This window comes from Engraulis encrasicolus, chromosome 5, assembly GCF_034702125.1.
Source record: "Engraulis encrasicolus isolate BLACKSEA-1 chromosome 5, IST_EnEncr_1.0, whole genome shotgun sequence".
Lineage (NCBI taxonomy): Eukaryota > Metazoa > Chordata > Actinopteri > Clupeiformes > Engraulidae > Engraulis > Engraulis encrasicolus.
In genome coordinates, this window is record NC_085861.1 from 49,683,389 (window position 1) to 49,703,234 (window position 19,846).

At 45.6% G+C, this 19,846-nt stretch overlaps 1 protein-coding gene across 1 annotated transcript; it reads right to left on the reverse strand.

Annotated features, from left to right (window-relative positions):
- Positions 1–10,957: 10,957 nt before the first annotated feature.
- LOC134449598 (alpha-N-acetylgalactosaminidase-like) lies at positions 10,958–19,424 on the reverse strand. Its single transcript, XM_063199628.1, has 9 exons — positions 19,346–19,424; positions 18,604–18,760; positions 17,431–17,571; positions 15,642–15,853; positions 15,225–15,319; positions 14,701–14,862; positions 14,168–14,365; positions 12,603–12,743; positions 10,958–11,466 (listed from the first exon to the last, which is right to left on the reverse strand). Exons 2-9 carry the CDS (start codon positions 18,756–18,758, stop codon positions 11,293–11,295), a joined length of 1,278 nt encoding a protein of 425 aa, XP_063055698.1. The 5' UTR covers positions 18,759–18,760; positions 19,346–19,424; the 3' UTR covers positions 10,958–11,292.
- Between the last annotated feature and the right edge of the window lie 422 nt (positions 19,425–19,846).

The window sequence follows — 19,846 nt, forward strand, 5'->3', positions numbered from 1 at the left end:
TATCCGGCTATGTGGAAACAGCACCTTAGGCTTCACTGTCCACATAAGCACAGTGCCACAGACACGAACCTACACTATCTGCACCTGGACATGTGCAGCCACACAACTCATATGACATTTATGACTACAATATAACTTGACCATGTCTAGTTTCTGGAGAGGGCTGGTGTATTGGTAGCGTCCGTGTTTGAGTGTTTCATGACCAGGCCTGGTGGTGTTTCTTCCTGTCACATCTGGCACGCTGATGACGACCAGATGTGTGTGTGTGTGTGTGTGTGTGTGTGTGTGTGTGTGTGTGTGTGTGTGTGTGTGTGTGTGTGTGTGTGTGTGTGTGTGTGTGTGTGTGTGTGTGTGTGTGTGTGTGTGTGTGTGTGTGTGTGTGTGTGTGTGTGTGTGTGTGTGCGTGCCTGCGTGCGTGCGTGCGTGCATGCGTGCGTGTCTGTTGACACAGTAAGTGAAGAGAAAAAGACAGGGTTGTCGTGAAGGTTTTGAAGTGCAGCAGCTGTGAAAAGAAAATTGTGATAATTTGTCAAAAAGCCTTCAAACGCAGAGAAACGAGACCTATACTAGGATTATTCTTGTCAACTTATTCTCAGTCTCATTGTGTCAAGAGTGGGGTTGTTTATTTAATTGTGTGGTCCCATTTGGAAAGGACCCAAAAAGCTGGTCAGTATGCCCTAGATCAGTGTTTCCCAACCTTTTTTGTCTCATGTACCCCCTAAGCCTTTCCGTTGTGCCATGAGTACCCCCTAACTCATGTTTTACATCACTTTTTCTATTGCAGTGTGACTATGCTCAATGTACAGGTATTTGTTCAAATTAAAAATTTCCAAGTACCCCCTGCAGTGTGCTCGCGTACCCCTAGTGGTACACGTACCCCTGGTTGGGAAACACTGCCCTAGATTCTTAGAATGCACAGGGCGGTACTTGAAAAAGGCTGAATGAACAGTATGACACGGTGGAGATGAAACAGTTTTAGCGTCAAATTTCAGTGTGTGTGCATATGTGTGTGTGTCTGGAGAGATTTTAGCGAAGAAATAGTAAAAGAGATAAATGAAAAGCGTTCCAAAACATGAGGTAGTTCTGGCCTGGACCCGTAGGACATGGTATGTAAGGGTGGCATAGGAGAGAGGGTGCAGAAATGAGCAGACAAAAATAGGCAAAGACAGGGGTACCTGTTTGCAGTGCAAGACTTCTGAAAGAAATGCACAGGTAGGGCAAGAAGAAAGGAAGGAAAGGAAATGTAAGGCACTGCACTGTTATCAGAGAGAGTAGAGAGAGAGAGGTTCCATTGGCCCATTTTTTCCTGGTTCTATTATGGCCCCCTTTAGGCAGACCTAGGCAGACCTAAGGACTGTTCTATTCATTGTAGGAGCATTATGACACGGCCCTTTAGGCAGACCGGAACCTGGTCGTGTTAGGTGCCCATAGAAACCTATTATGTTGGCATATCTCTATACTTAAAGAATCTCTGCTGTTATACTTTGGACCCAGGTTTGATTCCAGCCCGAAGTCATTTCCCGAACGTCCCCCCACTCTTCATTATACCAGCCTAGGAAAGGCGAAAAAGCCCCCCAAAATAGGCCTATATATTTTTTTAAAGGAAAGATTTTAGGGTATTGTCTCTTTCAAGGAAAAGGTTCTGCTCCATGTCCATGCATCTGTGAAATCGCAGAGCAGCAACAGGGATATGTGGGACCCTTTTCATTTTACAACTAACTTAATTATGTAATTCGCAAGTCTGAAGAAGGGTGACGAGAGGTGAAAAGAAGAAACACATGACCCTTGAACCCCGCTGAACGAAGAGAAAGAGAGAGAGAGTGGGGGAAAGCGGGAGAGGCGTTTTAAACGTCAAAAACGTGTCTATCAGTGGGGTTCCCCCTCCAGGGCCTCTGTGACCGGACGGAGTGAACATCTGTGGATGATTGTGTGCTGGGCAGAGGGGGCCTTAGCACAGTCTGGACTAGGGCAGGCCCGAGACAAAAAATCAGGCCGGGCATTTTCAGCCATGACTAGTCGGCCAGGCATTGAGAGAGACAATGAAGCCTGTGACAACATTTTTAGTCATCTAGTACAAGCTATTTTGACCACAACAGCCAAAATCAATATTTAAAATCTGTCTAGGGGGGCGCTGTGGTGCAGCGCGCTAAGCCCCCCACATTTGGGCTTGCATGCCCACCCACGGGGACCCCGGTTCGAGTCCGGCCGGGATCATTTCCCGATCCTCCCCTGTCTCTCTGTCCCATTCGCTTCCTGTCACCATCTTCGACTGTCCTGTCAAATAAAGGCATAAAAGCCCCTAAAAAATGTTTTTAAAAAAATCTGTCTCGGAGACGTCAGCTGTAGCGGCATGAGGACTGATACCACTACATTGAGGGGAGGACCAGGCCAAAGTCATCAACCAGGCAAATGCCCTGTATACCCTATGGCCAATCCAGCCATGGTCTGGACACCAGCCTGCAGAGCAGTAAAGGCCCCTAAAGGCTCCTCAGCAGGGCTCCTGCCATGATGTAGTGTGCCGTGCTGCGGTGTGACCCGCGGCCGTGGCATGATATAGTGTGCTGCGGCGTGGTGTGACGCAGGGGGGGTTTGGTGTGTTGTGGTGTAGTGTAGTGTGGTGTGATGTGGGGTGGGGTGGCGTGATGTGTGGTGTGATGGGGTGTAGTGTGGTGTGGTGTGATGTGATGTGGGGTGGTGTGGGGTGATGTGGTGTGGTGTGGTGTGGTGTGGTGCGCCATGATGTATTGTGCAGTGCTATGGTGCTGCCGTGGCATGATATGGTGTGGTGTGGTGTGATGCGGGGGGGGGGTTGGTTTGGTGTGTGTGGTGTGGGATGGGGTGGTGTGGTGTGGTGTAGTGTGGTGTGGTGTAGTGTGGTGTGGCGTGATGTGTGGTGTGGGGTGGTGTGCTACCGTGGGGTGTAGTGTGGTGTAGCGTGGTATGGTGTGGAGTAGTGTAGTGTGCGGTGGGGTGATGTGGTGTGGTGTGATGGGGTGTAGTGTGGTGTGGTGTGATGTGGGGTGGTGTGTGGTGATGTAATGTGGGCTGGTGTGGTGTGGTGTGGTGCGCCAAGATGTAGTGTGCAGTGCTGTGGTGCCGCCGTGGCATGATATGGTGTGGCGTGGTGTGACGCAGGGGGGGGGTGTGTGTTTGTGTGTGTGGCGTGGGATGGGGTGGTGTGGTGTGGTGTGATGTGGGGTGGTGTAGTGTGGTGTGGTGTAGTGTGGTGTGGCGTGATGTGTGGTGTGGGGTGGTGTGCTACCGTGGGGTGTAGTGTGGTGTAGCATGGTATGGTGTGGCGTGGAGTAGTGTAGTGTGGGGTGGGGTGGTGTGATGTGGTATGGTGTGGTGTGGAGTAGTGTAGTGTGGTGTGGTGTGGTGTGGTGTGGTGTGGTGTGGTGTGGTGTGGTGTGGTGTGGTGTGGTGTGGTGTGGCGTGATGTGTGGTGTGGGGTGGTGTGCTACCGTGGGGTGTAGTGTGGTGTAGCGTGGTATGGTGTGGTGTGGAGTAGTGTAGTGTGGTGTGGTGTGGTGTGATGCAAGATGGCATAGTGTGCACTGTGGAGTGCGCTGGGAGGAATGTGATGTGATGTGATGTGATGTGATGTGATGTGATGTGATGTGATGTGATGTGATGTGATGTGATGTGATGTGATGTGATGTGATGTGATGTGATGTGATGTGATGTGATGTGATGTGATGTATCATCATCATCATCATCATCATCATCATCATCATCATTATTATATACCAGATTACTCTATTCCACACCATATCATGGCTTCAATAGAATTCATAGAATCAAAAGAGAAAGGGGCGCACCTTACATCAAACTGTTTTCTTTATTCGTGGCACATTGTGGAAGGCACAAGCCGAAAGTCGTCTGTGCACAAGGTGCGCCCCTTTCTCTTTTGATGCTAAGTATTTTATTTGGGCCAGCACCCTCAAAAAATGAATCACGAAACCCGAGTGAAGCCTGCTACCTACCATACTTTCATTGAATTCATGCCAGAATTCATACGGTAGCAGTAGCCCCCTACAGCAGTGTTTCTCAACTGGTGGGTCGCGACCCAAAAGTGGGTCGCTGAGGGGTCATGGGTGGGTCGCGGAGCCGTGGTGTAAAAACAATCGTGATTCGCTAAAAAAAAAAACATCCAACTTTTCCTGCAACAATTTGCAACTTTTATGTTGATAGGCGATTGAACTTGTGTCATCTGTCGTCATAGATAAAATCAGAATGTTTATGCGAGATAGTAGCATGCAACCAGTCATTCGAGTGTGGCTAAAACAATTGGGTCGCGACAGAATGAGAGTGGAAAATGGTGGGGTCCCAAGACTGTTCCAGTTGAGAACCACTGCCCTACAGTGTGTGGCTCAGACTCAGCAGAGAGGGTGCATGGGGAGGCAGGGAGGGATATTTCCTTCTGAGACAGCTGGAACTGAACACGCAAATCAAAAGCGGCACCAGAGGCAAAAGCAGTCGGGGGAACCCCAGTCACTTCACAGGAAGAACATCTTGAGCTTGCATCTGAAACACACACACACACACACACCCACACGCAGACACACACACACACACACACACACACACACACACACACACACACACACACACACACACACACACACACACACACACACACACACACACACACACACACACACACACACACACACACACACACACAGAGTTGAAAGTGCATCTTAAGTGCATCTGCCTGTGAGTGTTTACACACACACATACACACACACGCACGCACGCACACACGCAAGCACGCACACACGCAAGCACGCACACACACAGATGGAGCGAGCAGAGTGCACAGTCCGGATGCCCATGGGCATTGGTGATGTATATCTGGGCTCCCTAGTCCCAGCCTGGTGGAGAGGAGAGGAGAGGAGAGGAGAGGAGAGGAGAGGAGAGGAGAGGAGAGGAGAGGAGAGGAGAGGAGTGGAGAGGAGAGGAGAGGAGAGGAGAGGAGAGGAGAGGAGAGGGGAGGAGAGGAGAGGAGAGGAGACGACAGGAGAGGAGAGGAGAACAGTGTAGTGTAGAGGAGAGAGGGGAGGAGAGCAGAGGAGAGGAGTGTAGAGGAGAGGAGAGCAGTGTAGAGGAGAGGAGAGAGGAGAGGAGAGGAGAGGAGAGGAGAGGAGGGGAGGAGAGAGGAGAAGAGGAGAGGAGAGAGGAGAGGAGAGGAGAGGAGAGGAGAAGAGGAGAGGAGAGGAGAAGAGGAGAGAAGAGGAGAGGAGAGTAAAGAGGAGAGGAGAGGATAGGAGAGGAGAGGAGAGGAGAAGAGTCAGGCGTGGAGAGGAGAGGAGAGGAGAGGAGAGGAGAGGAGAGGAGAGGAGAGGAGAGGAGAGGAGAGGAGAGGAGTCAGGCGTGGAGAGGAGAGGAGAGGAGTCAGGCGTGGAGAGGAGAGGAGAGGAGAGGAGAGGAGAAGCGTGGAGAGGAGAGGAGAGGAGAGGAGAGGAGAGGAGAGAAGTGGAGAGGAGAAGAGAAGAGAAGAGAGGAGAGGAGAGGAGAGGAGAGGAGTCAGGCGTGAGTGATCCCAGCTGGCAGAGCAGCAGTGGCTACAGTATAGCGGGTGAGGGAGCGAGCGAGTGAGCGGAGCGGGCGAGGGAGCGGGCGTGCGACGGACGGACGGAGCGGTCCGCGACCCCGGTGACCTCTGAGCGGGCCGTGGGAAAGAGGTGGGTGGACATGGGCCTGCGCCTCCCCCGAGGCCACTCAGGGCGATGGGCCAGCGAGAGGGGCCTCTACACATACATACACACACACACATGCACCCATAGGACCCCAGCAGCACTCACATGCTAAACTATCTCTCTCTCTCTCTCTCTCTCTCTCTCTCTCTCTCTCTCTCTCTCTCTCTCTCTCTCTCTCTCTCTCTCTCTCTCTCTCTCTCCATTTCTTTCGCCTGAACTAAACTGTGCCCTCCTTACCTATGTCCTCTTGCTTTTTTTACATTTCCTTTCCCTCCTTTTCTCTTGCCTTACCTGTGCATTTCTCAGAACCCCTGCACTGCAAACAGGTTCCCAGTCTCTTTGCCTATTTTCTTCAACTCATTTCATGTCTTCTCCTTCTACCCGTACCCTCCTATGCCATCCTTGCCTAACAGGTCCTAGGAGCCCAGAACTACCTCATCTTTTTATTTCTCTCCTTTACTTTCTTCTTACCTGTATGCATTGGCTGTACTGAATGCAGGGAGGCCGACAGGGGGAACAAAGGGGTCACTTGTCCTGGGCCCATGAAGGGGTGGGGGGGCCGAAGTTGGATCCTCATTACATTGTATGTATTGGGTTTGGGGCCCTTTCAAATGTCTTTATCCCGGGTCCAGTTAAAGCTGTCAGCGGCCCTGACTGGATGTATCTTTATGACTTCTAGCCCTGCCTGTATACTATAACTCTCCCAGGACCCTAGCACTCCTGCCAGCCAACTCCCTGCCTTTCCTCTTTGCACGCTCTTTGCTATAGTACATCCATCCATCTCAGCCCCCAGGAGCTTCCTGGCAAGAGTTGCATCTGATATTGCTGCTTCCCTCTTCTAATCCATCCCTCTTGCCCTCCTTACCCATGTTCCCTTGCTCTGGATATTTCTCTCTAGCTTTCCTCTACAGCACCAAGTTACATGTTTTTGTTTAGCTTCCCTTTTTGTCTTCCCCTCTGCTCTCTCGTGCTCACCTCACCTAGTCCCCTTGTTCTTTTTCTATATTCCCCCTCTCTGTCGTTCCTGTATGAGAATCTTAAACAGAGATGTCAAAAGTAAAAGTAGAAACACACATTTCTTCCAACACAGGTAGGCTAACTTACCTGAGTTACCAGTAAGGCCTGTGCACTTGTCTTATGATCAGCTGACTCTGCACTGGTTGGATGAAGTTTGTGGTGGATTTTTTATTTTTAGGTAGGTTAGGTAGGTTGTTTTTTAGTGTTTTGTCATTAACAACACAGTCTATCTCTCCCATGGAGAAGACTGTGTAATATTATATGTAATATCATGTGCTAGTGTTGTATTTACACCCTGGATTTAGTTTTACAATTACTGTTGTTTTGACACATCTGCTCTCAAAGCCTCATCATCACTCCTATCCGCAGCTAGTCAATATCTCTCTGGCTTTCCTTTGCCCCTGCGCTCTTGTCTTCCTCTCTATGCCTTTCCCCTATCCCTACTGTACCTGTTTGTCATGTGTTGAATGACAGGGGCTAATGAAGGGTATGGTAATGAGGACCTTGTAAAACCCCAAGGATATATATATAAAAATGACAGGGCCATGGGGTACCAATATGAATGTAATTATTAATGGATGTGTAGGGTAGTGCTTTCTTAGTCATCATGGATTAGTAATTCACACTGCTCTTAAGACCCTGGCTTCCTCTTGCTTTTTTCCCCTCGCAGATACAATATTCATCTCTCTCTCTCTCTCTCTCTCTCTCTCTCTCTCTCTCTCTCAGGACTTCAGCAGTCTATATAACTTCTCTACTTCTCTGTTTCTGTGCTATTCATCTGTTTCCCTCTAGTTCAGGGGTGGGGAACCTATGTCTCGAGGGCCGTTTGCGGCCCTTGAGGCCGTTTTATCCGGCCCCCGATATAATTGAATGTTATGCAGCTTCACATGAAATATTACGTATTTTATAAAGGAATCTTAGAAAATACATTTGCAATACAATTAAGTTGAACTGTTTTAAAGGTGGCTGCCTTCAATATAGGTAGTGCAGGGAGAAATCCTAGTTTGCGTTCATAGTGCGACCCTCGGATGAATTTGAAGTGGCCCTGTGACTGAAAAAGGTTCCCCACCCCTGCTCTAGTTAGAACTTTAAATATCTCTGGACCTCAAGAATCCCTATCAACTACCTCTCTGTTGCTGCAAAAGTAATCTCTCTTTTTTAAATATCTTCCCTGCTGCCCATGTAGCCTAATTTATATACTCCCCATCTCTCTGCATTCTCTCTTTCTCTCTCTCTGTGCATTGAAGGTACATTTATGGTGTTCCTACTCCTCCTCCAGTTGCTTGCTCGTCTTAACGACCCCTATGGTGGTCAGTAGCGAAGGCACATGTGAATGTGGTGGTTACTGACGATGCTATACCCTTAGGAGCTCTGCACTGTTCCAGCCAGTAGCCATATTGTCCTGGCCACTGGCCAACACAAGTTGCTGGGCAGCGTCACAACTGTGGTGTCTATTGGGGGTTGGAGTCCGTCTTCCATCCATCCCATCCTGTCTCAGTGGCCCACTAGGCACAGTACACTGATAGAGCCTTTCCAGACACAGGAACTTGGAGCACAGAAAAAGACAGAGGGTGCTTTCCAATATGAGACCTTGCATCCTCCACTTGTGCTTGTGGCCTCGTACCAGGAAGTAATACGTCGTGATGGCATCACTGACATCAGCATTGTATTTCAATATCTCGCAAAAGCTCAATTGTAAAGTCATTTTCTCATTTGCAAACTGGATGGTGAATGAAGAATAGTCCCCCAAAAATTGTTGCGGCTATGCTGACAGCGGGGAAACGTAATTGTTTTCTCCACGGAGGCGGGACATCAGCGAAACGGGAGGCCACAAGCCTAAGTGGAGGACACAAAGTCGCATATTGGAATGCACAGAGAGAAGGAGGGATAGAACCAGGGTGGGGATGAGTAGGGGGGGTGACTAAGAGCTTTGGCTGAGCCAAGAACAAAGTCATTTAAAAGGGCACCCATCCAAAACTTGCAATGTAATGAGGACCCAATTCTGGGCCTGGACCCCCCGCCCCCCCCCCAAAAATAAAAAAATAAAATAAATAAAAATAAATAAATAGGTACTATACTGTAGAGAGACAAACTAGTTCTGTACTTATTGTTATCCACTGAGAATATGAGTCCTCTGCATTTCAACCAGACCATGGAGAGGGGGATTCAGATGCACATAACGTACGTATGTGTAGCATGTAGCCAAACTTCAACATCAGAGACCAGGCACAGGGGAGGAAAAGCTGCAAATCATACAAACGATAATGGCAGCATCAGGATTGCCCTTAATGTCTTCCCAGTGTGTACTGTATCCTCTACAGTACATACAGTATGGCCCAGTATGACCTTGGACAATCATAACCATGTACTTATGCATTTAGCAGATGCATTCATTCCCCATGTTACTCATGGCAAATGTATGATCTAGCCAACATTTTATAAAGTCATACCGAGAAGTACAACCCATGATCCTGCCTGTCATAATTTAGATGTACAAATCAGAAAATTGCTCCACAAATTAGTCACAAATATTGTGCAGTACTAGCTATGCATATATGTACGTTGTGAGATACAGTATGTGATTGCACATTGATACTGTGTACAGAGGCGATTCTAGCGTCAGATGGGGCCTCAAACGAAAATGCAAAAGAATGAACGTTTGAACCAAAATTGCCACTACTGTGGTAAAGTGTGGGCTGTTATTCACTATCTAGGGGCCCCAAGCGGCTGCCTGCCTTGCCTGGTTGCACGATGCACCTCTGACCGTGTACAGTCACTACAACCATGTTAAGTTTGGAGACGCAGGTTGTCTCATCATAGATGGAATGAGAGACTATCCACTTCACTTCAGCTTGTGGAGCGACCAAAAAGGAAAACTATGTACCGTTGCTTTAATACAAGACGGAATAGCTCAGATAGATAGAGGTACAGACATTATCCAACATTATGCATTAGGAATATGCAGTCTGATGTGCAATTTGATGTGTCAGCTACGACCAAAAATCAAGTGAATCACTGTATGCATGTCTTTATCTGCAAGTGACCATAAAAGTATAAAGACAATAAATTGCTATGTATAGTCATACAGTACACATCTTTATCTCCAGGGTGCTTTTCATCTTCCCTTTGTCACGCTGTTCTCTCCTTCCTTCCTTCTTTACCTCCGCTGACGGAGGACGGTCTTGCCTTGGTCACCCTGACTTCTCACTCCATCTTATCTCTGTGTGCAATATTGGGGTCAGCGATAAGCAGTGAATGATTATGGCTGACTCCGAACATTCGGTGTAGAACAGTTGAGTACACAAAGAGTCAAGCTGAGGTCAACCAGTCTTTTGCATTGTTTAGAGGTCCACTGAAGTCTTTGTAGTAGGTCTATCTACTGTATACACATGCAATCTGTGTAAGGCCATTTTGAATTGAGGTTATGGACATATGAAATAGTACATGTGACATATTAGGTAAGATAGAAACCAGTGAGTGTTGGGAGATTATTTAATGGCAGAATGTAAGATCTTCCTTGAAAGCTTTCCCCTCTAAGACATGTGTTTTGTCCACTCAGCTCATGATAAATCACTAAAACATCACCATCCATTGCCAGTGTAGATCACAGTCAGTCAGTAACAATTTAGGTATTCATTGCCAAAACAAATGTCGCCCATTCCCAAACTGGTCCCGATTCACGAATATTGATGTATTTTCATGAATATTCGCATTTTGACACTTTTTTTTTACCCATTTTACCTGTCCTAAAGATCTTACTTTGACATGGTTAGCTGTAAAAGTTACAGTATTGTATTGTTGTTGGCACGTTTTCAGGAAGGAAGGGAAATCTTACACATCGGACCTTTAAAGTGTGGGAAGTGACATTTGCCATGAGGGCAGCCTGCCAAGAGGCAAAGCCATCTGCATACAGCACTGCCCCCTTGTGGAAATGGCATGACAGTACTACAGGGGAAATCCATCCACTTCAAAGACAGCCAGCCGCCTGTGCACAGAAGTGTGCCAAGTAGTTCAGTCAACAGCAAACTCCAGTTCAGGCCTGACTCTTATCACGAAGCCTCTCCTTGAGGCTTAGTCTTTGAGACAGTTTAACATAAGCTGTTGCATAACATCAGTTACAGTGGGTAAAGTTTACATGATGGCAGTTATCGTTTGTGTCACGCCAGTACTTTGTGCCATAAATAAATAATTGAAACACAACAATTCCATAGATTAATGATTGAAACACAACAATGCCCTTCAACACAAAGCACTTGTTTTTATTCCACTTTGGTGTGCCATTGACAAGACATCAAAAATACAATAAAAATCATATAATAGGAAAACTGGATTATAAAAGTGCAAAAAAATATTTTCCTCATTAACCTGTCCATGAGGCAGAGTAAAATCAGTCTGATTGTTCCAGACAAAGTCAGTCTTAAATCTGTCACCTTTGTGAATCATGGTGAATCACCAGCTCGCAAGACTCCGTTTGGGAAAGATGACAATGGAATCGGGTTTGTTTCACAGGAAGAAATGCTCTCCGTTAAACTGACCACGTCTGATTGAGGACACTTTATCCATCCTCCGTGCATTAGGGGAACTTCCTGTGTCCCGTGGGGTACTTCCTGTCACCTCCTTCCGTCTGTGTGTGGCGAGTGTCTGGGTAAACGTACCACATGACCACGCCCGAGGGGTTGATGGAGACTGTGAACTGTGTGGTGCTGCACGCCAAAGATGTCACCTCGCCTGTGAAGACGTCATACACCTGCCACAAAACACAAACAGACACACACACACACACACACACACATTATTAACAAAACATAATAATACAAGCACTTTCACTTACATGCATTCACACACACGCTCACACACTGACGCGCACACACACTCACACTTTCCAACAGAACACTCTGTGAAGCGTCCTTGGGTGTTTTGAAAGGCGCTATATAAAACCAAAGTATTATTATTATTATTATTATTATTATAATAGTACCAGCTAAACAGGGCTCTAAATTAACATTTCATAGAACCAGAAAATGTGGCTAGTAGATACTGGATCTTTACTGGCCCATCAGAAGTTCAACTAGCCATTTATCCAGACCAGATGACTAGTAAGTTTTCTTTTCTACCAGCCAGAATGAATTTTCCCTATTCTTTCCTTTTGCAATTGAATGTTCCCAAACAATGGAGGCGTTGATGGATGTTGAAATACAGTATCAGCAGCAGAGGTACAGTATAGATTCCGTGTTCAGAAAGCAGTGGCAACTACCGAGTAGCTGTTCCAGATAGAGGAAAAGATAGAGGGCATGTCTTTTGGGACAAAGGGCTGACACCTAGTATGTTCACCAGGGACCAAACGCTTGATCAGGCCGATCAACAATTCCACTGAAATTACACAATATTGTATAACACGAAGATGCATAGCATTCTATATTCACTATCTACGTACTGCACATCAGTTCCAAAATGGAAATGGAACCGATGTTCATGGAGCTTTAGGCCGGGCACATACTTGTTGCACGATACGCCTATGAGTGCACTTTTCCTCCACGAAAACGTTGCCATGAAAATTTTATGTCAACTTTGCACATGGGAAAGCACCAGGCACAATGTGCCCAGATGCATGCGTATACAGTGCAACAATGACAGAAGGGACGATGTTGAGGTCGTGGTAGAGTCCAACAATGATGAAAAACATTAATGAGAGCCCCAGCGGCGATCTGCCTCGTAGAGGATTCCTCCAATATTGTGTGAAGTGCCCTCCAGTCATCCTGAAGCAAGTACATGTACTCGGTTGCATGTGTAATTTAAGGCACGCAAGCATGTCCCCGGCCTTTGCGCTGATGCTAACTACGCAGTGGGTCTGTGGTGGGATGGAGGGAGTGAGTGAGTACTAACGTTGTAGAGGCCAGCAGTGTAGTTGAGCTTATCCAGGCTGCAGTGGTAGCGATAGGGCATATCCGTACGCCGACTGAAGAACACCAGAGCACTGGCAGAGCCAGCCAGAGGACGCCAGTACACTTCAATACGACTCTTCTCCTGATGGTGGGGGAGGAGAGAGAGAGAGAGAGAGAGAGAGAGAGAGAGAGAGAGAGAGAGAGAGAGAGAGAGAGAGAGAGAGGGAGGGAGAGGGAGCGCCAGAGAGTGAGAGAGAGTGCAAGAGAGAGTGAGATATATGCATATTGTATAGTAGTGACCAAATAGAGAAAAGGAAGAAGGAACAAGAGAGAGGGGAGAGGGAGAGAGAAGGAAAGGGAGAGAGAGAGAGAGAGAGAGAGAGAGAGAGAGAGAGAGAGAGAGAGAGAGAGAAAGAGAGCGCGCCAGAGAGTGAGAGAGAGTGCAAGAGAGAGTGAGATATATGCATATTGTATAGTAGTGACCAAATAGAGAAAAGGAAGAAGGAACAAGAGAGAGGGGAGAGAGAGAGAGAAGGAAAGGGTGAGGGAGAGAGAGAGAGAGAGAGAGAGAGAGAAGGAAAGGGTGAGGGAGAGAGAGAGAGAGAGAGAGAGAGAAGGAAAGGGTGAGGGAGAGAGAAGGAAAAGGAAAGGGAGAGCAGTTGCAGATGTCAGATAAGGACACAAGACACAAAAATGTAAATCAAAAAGGGATTATCATGAATATCATGAAAGAATATAAAATGTCAAAATAGAAAGCAAAATATGTAGCCATTCATTATGTTGAGTATAGAGGTTTATATTACATGCATACTTTTGGTTGAGGTTGGATAAAACAAGCAACCCAAACATATTTTACCCCTAGACGGTATGAGGGATCTAGCGTCCATGGTCTACAGCCAGTCTTTTAAGATCACACTGCTGAACAACAGTTATACTCAGTCAAGTCCATATTCATATTTATGGCTCTACACACAACCATAATGAATTATAAATGAAAATCTGAGAGATAAACTTGATATTTTGCTGGCTTCACTTCAAAATCCACAGTGTTGGTGTATAGAGCCAAACAAATCTGCATTTGGCCCACATCTGGATATTTTCAGACCTGACTACATGTGTGGGTGGGTATATGTATATGATGTGAACAGCGGTTGCTGCTCAGACTGGGATTGATCAGATGGACTCAGGCAGACCAGACTGGTGCCCACAGGTGTGAGAAGCGAAACTCTTTCAGAGAGACTAGACATTTCAAGCAGAACACCTGTAGTCGACACCTTGACTTCTACCAGGAGGATCCAAAAGATATCCCCTCCACCCACCAGAAGTCCACTTTCACATCCATCTTCTCTGTTCATACATACAAACATGACAGTTGCTCTGAGGTGAAAGAGAGAGAGCGAGAGAGAGAGAGAGAGAGAGAAGAGAGAGAAGAGAGAGAGAGAGAGAGAGAGAGAGAAGAAGAGAAGAGAAGATAAATGAAGAGAAGAGAAGAGAAAGAGAAAGAGAGAGAGACAGAGAGCGCGCACAAGAGAGCGAGAGAGAGAGAGCGAGAGAGAGAAAGAGAACCTGTAGCAGGCGTCTGCCCTGGATGCCTAAGGGGTCCTGGCTGATGCCGATGATGGCCTTGTTCTGCAGAATGTTCCGGGCGTCGCTGGCCAGCGTACGCAGGTCGTTCGACATGATCAGCGGGGCGGCCATGATGGCCCAGAGAGCCATCTGAGAACGTGATTGGTCAGGGCTCAGGCCGAAGTTACCAATGATCAGCTGAGGAAAACAAAATGAGACAATGTTTACGATTACGGCTTTGCAGTAAATAATACAGTGGAAAAGACCCAGATAAATAGACATGGACATTCAACTATAAATTATATAAAGATTAAAAGTGCATTAAAAATGTATTTATAACCTATTTATATACATGATCTACACATTATACACAGACAAATCAACATACAAAACGAACATCTTAGCCATAAACCTGTAAAAACATTAATGATGTTGGTGATACAAGCAACTTAAAGGTGAGGCATCAGTTTCACTGTGGCCAAATATTGACACGTCAGTAGTTTATGAAAGGGTAAAAAAGGGGTAGCACCAACCATATCGGGGTCGTTCCAGTGGCCCGGTCCTGCCACTGGTTGCAGCTTGTCCTGGTTGCCATAGAACCAGTCTACGATGCTGAGCACGCTCGACCACGAGTCCTCGATGTCGTCCCAGTTACGCCACAAGTTGCAGATTTCCCCCAGGAGTGTGTAGTTAATCTAACCAAGTAAAAATGACACAAAAAAGCAAACAATTTATATCAGAGAGGTGTACTATCATGGTCCTCACTGTTTAGTTCTGCAGTATGTCCACTCATGGCTAGACAATTTACTAAAGGCAAGACACTGTTTTGAGAAACATCCATGTAGTCATGTACTGTGTGTAGTTTTTGCCTTTTTCGCATTTTAAGTTGTTGTGTCGATAGAGCATAAACTGTAATCGTAGGGTGAATGAAAAATTTAAATAAAAATTCCGCTCGGCCTGTACTGCCTGTATACCGGTCATATGGTTTGAAAATTTGACAATGGCACAGTCCTATGTGGCTCACGTTTGGAGGGAGTCCGTATAGCATTACACTTACATTTGGAGGAAGTCCGCCTTGATAGGCCGGCCAGCTGCAGGAGTAGCCAATGTAACGGCCTGTTGCATTCAGAGCCTTCGACATGAGTGGGTACCCTTTATGAAACAACACATTAAAATAGTCACAATTTTATGTCATCATAATGTAATACCAACAAAGACAAAAGGATTTCAATGATACTCTATTTGAACTCCCTGTAAGTGTTAAGGTCAGGATAAGGGTTAGGTAGCTCTACCGCATTCACAGTACAAAATCTAACATGTCATTGCTGTACATTGTGGGACGTGTTTGATGATGTGTATAGGCCATAAAAGGGATACTTATCTTAAAGTTCCATGAAAAATCATAATCAATTATTGCCAAGGAGCTCTCAAGAGAAGAATCTTACACTACAGTCTTGCCTTCAACACCACTGACCTTTCTCCTGGTCCTCAGCACTAGAGTAGCAGCCGTCAAACTTGAGGTAGTCCACTTTCCAATCAGCGAACGTCTGCGCGTCCGTCTCGATCTTGTCGAAGGTGGTGCCCGGGTAGCCGCCACAGGTGTAATTGCCGAAATCTGCGTAGATGCCCAGTTTAAGACCCCGGTTGTGGACGTACTGTGCCAGCTTGGCTATCCCTCCCGGGAACCTGAGAAATGTCAAAAAATACAACATTTCTAAAACAATGCCAAAGAGTTTTTGTATTTCCTACAGTATAGGCTATGCTGTATTGGAAGCAGGGGGTAGTACATAGGTGTTGTAATTTAGTTAAGAAAATGAGGACTCCAGGCTCTTTTATTACAGGTAGACGATTTACCACTACCTCAAGGTTAAATCAGCCTGGTTTACTTCTGAGCCAGGGTCTTGGAATAACCCCCAGAACCGTCTCTCATGGAGAACTACAAACGTTACGCTCCTTCAAAAATGGAAAATGCCATTTTCCTTCTCATTTGGGTAACTAGTTGATGAGCCCATCCGCATGACATAATGATTGTAAGCACTTCCATTACTAATTAAATGTTTCCATATATATAATGGCCAGCAGGTATCAACAGCTACCTGTACAATCCTGACCCGTTTTACAGTTGTTTGACCATTGGCGGTCTCAATGTCCGCCAATTTAACATAAAGGGCTCCAAACATGGAACACATTTGAACATCACGCTTTAAATGCTAGAGAAGGGGATTTCCCACAGTACTAGTACACTTCCCTATTTTGTGACCGTCTAGAGAAAAAAAGTGGCGCCATTCAACCATTTTTTTTAAAATCATGCAAAAATACTTATTGATCAACCTCTGACCGACATATGGCCCGTTTCGCCCGTCTAACATAGTACTGTACATGCACGATGCAACTGTACTGTCTGCCACTTGCTGATCACCTCACTGCCACATTTGCAGAGTGAAAAAGTAGCAAAGGAAGCAGAAAGCAAAAAGCAGAAAGTAACGGTAAACAGTATTAGTTAACACTGTAACTAACATTAGCAACTCATTATAAATAGCTACTAGCAGATATTAAATAGACCACCACGGCTGAGATCTTGAATCAGCTCTTAGGTGGTCTAAGGGCCTTTTTACCATTTTCCATCACTATACTGCCATAGAGGAGGTCACCACAAAAGGTTTGGGATTGGTCAAAAATGTCAGTCACATAAAAATTGGCAAAAGGTCAATTACAGGCACAACCGTTGTTTTAAAAGGACACCACTCAAGGAAGTAGATGCTTCTCAATACAGGCCCCGAGTAGAAAATTAAAAAGGGTAACTTCGGCCAATTTCAACATGCAGTTATAATGCTCACACTACCATGGTCTTGTCAGTACCTGAGCTTTTTTTTCCATCAGCCTTTTCCGAGATCTTGGTCATTATAATGGGGGCAGGTGTTTGTTTACATAAAAAAACATCTTGATTTATTCCCAAAAACATCCAAAAGGTTATGCAACATCAGCAGACAACTGGCAAACAATGAGACCTTTTGGGAAAATATTTGGAGTGGGCCTATGTTACGATTTTTTTTTAAAATGTAAGCAAAAGTTGCCCCCATTAGAATAGCTCATATCTCTGAAAGGGCTGAGCCAAAAGTTGCAGCATCACCGGTTATTGACAAGTCAAGGGTAGTGTGACCAATACAACAGAATATTGAAACTGGCAGAAGTGGTCCTTTAAGTGAAGCAAGCAAACAAGTGTACCAGACTTAGAAGTGTGCGTTCCAAAAAAAAAAAATCACCTCTTTGGATCTGGCTGCAGGCGTCCATGTTTGTCGCGCTGCTTGGAGGTCCAGCAGTCATCGATCATGACGTGGTCGTACCCCAGCTCTCGCCACCCATCCTCCGCCAGCCTGTCAGCCATGTCTTTGAACAGCTGTTCACTGGCAAGCACAACAACAACAAAAGGAAATGGCTTGAGAATTAATCCAACATTAAATGTTTTCTGAAATGCTTCAATGAGTTCCATAAACAAAACATCAATGTCTTTTAGATTTCATCACAGATGTGTGTGTGGTCTGTGTTAGAGAGAGAGAGAGAGAGAGAGAGAGAGAGAGAGAGAGAGAGAGAGAGAGAGAGAGAGAGAGAGAGATAAAGCAGCGGCAGATCCTGACCAAATACAGACTCAGTGACCACAGCCTTGCTCTCGAAAAAGGCAGACGACGACAATCATGGCTGCCAAGAGAGCAAAGGATATGTGCTCACTGCACGACAGGTGAGGTCGAGACAGAGGCGCACTTCCTTCTCCAATGCGAAAAATATTCAAAAATTAGAGAAGCACATTTTAATAAATTTAACCAAGTAATCCCGGGTTTCCCGGATCTGAATACAGATAAAACATTATCTATCCTACTGGGACAACAAGGGCAGACAGCAACGCTTGCTGCCAAATATGTCAGTGCATGCCATAGACAGAGGGACATTGAATAGACACCACAAAAGCCACTACCCCCCCACACACATACACACACACACTATGAACACTATGCACACTATGCACACACACACACCCACACACACACACACACACACACACACACACACACACACACACACACACACACACACACACACACACACACACACACACACACACACACGTTTCTGTTTGCTGATAGCTTATGTTTTCTTGTTGATATTTTCCATGCAATTGCAAGCATTCATTTGTGTGTTTATTTTAACACTTACTTCATTATATTATCATTACCAATGTACGTATCTTCAACCAATGCTTTGGCAATACAACATATTTTTTGTCATGCTAATAAAGCTTCTATGAATTGAATTGAATTGAATTGAATTGAGAGAGAGAGAGAGAGAGAGAGAGAGAGAGAGAGAGAGAGAGAGAGAGAGAGAGAGAGAGAGAGAGAGAGAGATCACTCTAAATCTACTTTCCCCATCTCTCTGTAGCACACCTGATACAGTTCTTGGGGTCATTCTCGCAGTCCACATTGCAGCGGAATCTCTCCCAGGCCATCCAGCCCATAGGAGGGGTCCTCATCAGCCCGTTCTCCAGAGCTGAGGCAGCTGCAGCGAACGCCAGCAACAAAATCCCACATGAGGCTCTCATCTCTGTACAAAGTGAAAGTGAAGTGTGAAAAGTGAAAGTCCAACTGGGAAACTCCAACTCCCATTGCCATTGTGACACAGCACTCCACAGCACACAAGTGCACACTGCACACAACGAAATTGCATTTATGCGTCACCCGATGTGCAATGCAAAAATGCATCATCTGTGAAACATCTTTATGGCTGTTGCATGTAAACAAAAATAGACTCCATCCATTATCAAAATGACGGCACCCCATTTCCACAGGAAATGTCTGTATTAAACAAGGAAATACTTTAAACAACCATAGCTACCAATTACACAATTTATCTCAAGCCAAAAAGTCACAACAACGTGTAACAGTATATCAGGAAGTCTTGGAATGTGCGTTTACTAAGGAATCTGTTAGTGCTTGGCATTTTCAGGAAATACTCTGTAGTCTGCAATATCCAAAGTCATACCAGAGTGCAACATGATTATTTGTGTTCTTGTGACTTTTTAGCACAAATAACTGTCTCTATTTCCGCTATAAGTTACATGGTTCATGTTTTAGGCATCTGCAACGTATTATTATGTGATTCCACAGTCCCGAAAGATAAATTCCTTACCTGAAGCTTTATTTCTTCAACTGTCATCTATTCTTTACTTGCCTGCGTCTACTTCCTCGTTTACAAAGTGCAACTAATCACATGACTTATTCTGAAGGGTCATGTGTCCAGGTGGGAGGTGCCACGAAGTTATGTCCCCTTTCATTTATGAAATACAGCAGTAGCCTACAGGTGAATTCCCAAAATTGTATATATAAAATAGTAGCCACTTCTATACATATATTTTTTAATTAATTTATTGTATTGTATATCTATAAATTTTAGTTGTCTATTATGATCCTAAACACAGACTCAGATGTCGAAATGAATAGTAAATGCAACTCTCCTTTCTGTACACAAGGGGGCAGTATGCAACCTCTTTGTACAGAGCCTAGAGGTAATTCATACACCGCTTTGTCCTTATCCGGACCAGAGCTGCGACTTCACCAACTCTGCAGCACATTTTGGTAACAGTCACTGATGGATGGAAATTCCACTTTTTCTTTTGTTCCATATTGCAAC

Excerpts from the sequence above, each read along its gene's own strand:
- LOC134449598 (XM_063199628.1), bottom strand. The coding sequence starts at position 18,758 with ATGAGAGCCTCATGTGGGATTTTGTTGCTGGCGTTCGCTGCAGCTGCC. Across the intron at positions 15,854-17,430 it reads CTGCAGCCAGATCCAAAGAG|GTTCCCGGGAGGGATAGCCA; the intron begins GTGATTTTTTTT and ends GACATTTCTCAG. Across the intron at positions 12,744-14,167 it reads AGGGCAGACGCCTGCTACAG|GAGAAGAGTCGTATTGAAGT; the intron begins GTTCTCTTTCTC and ends CCCCACCATCAG.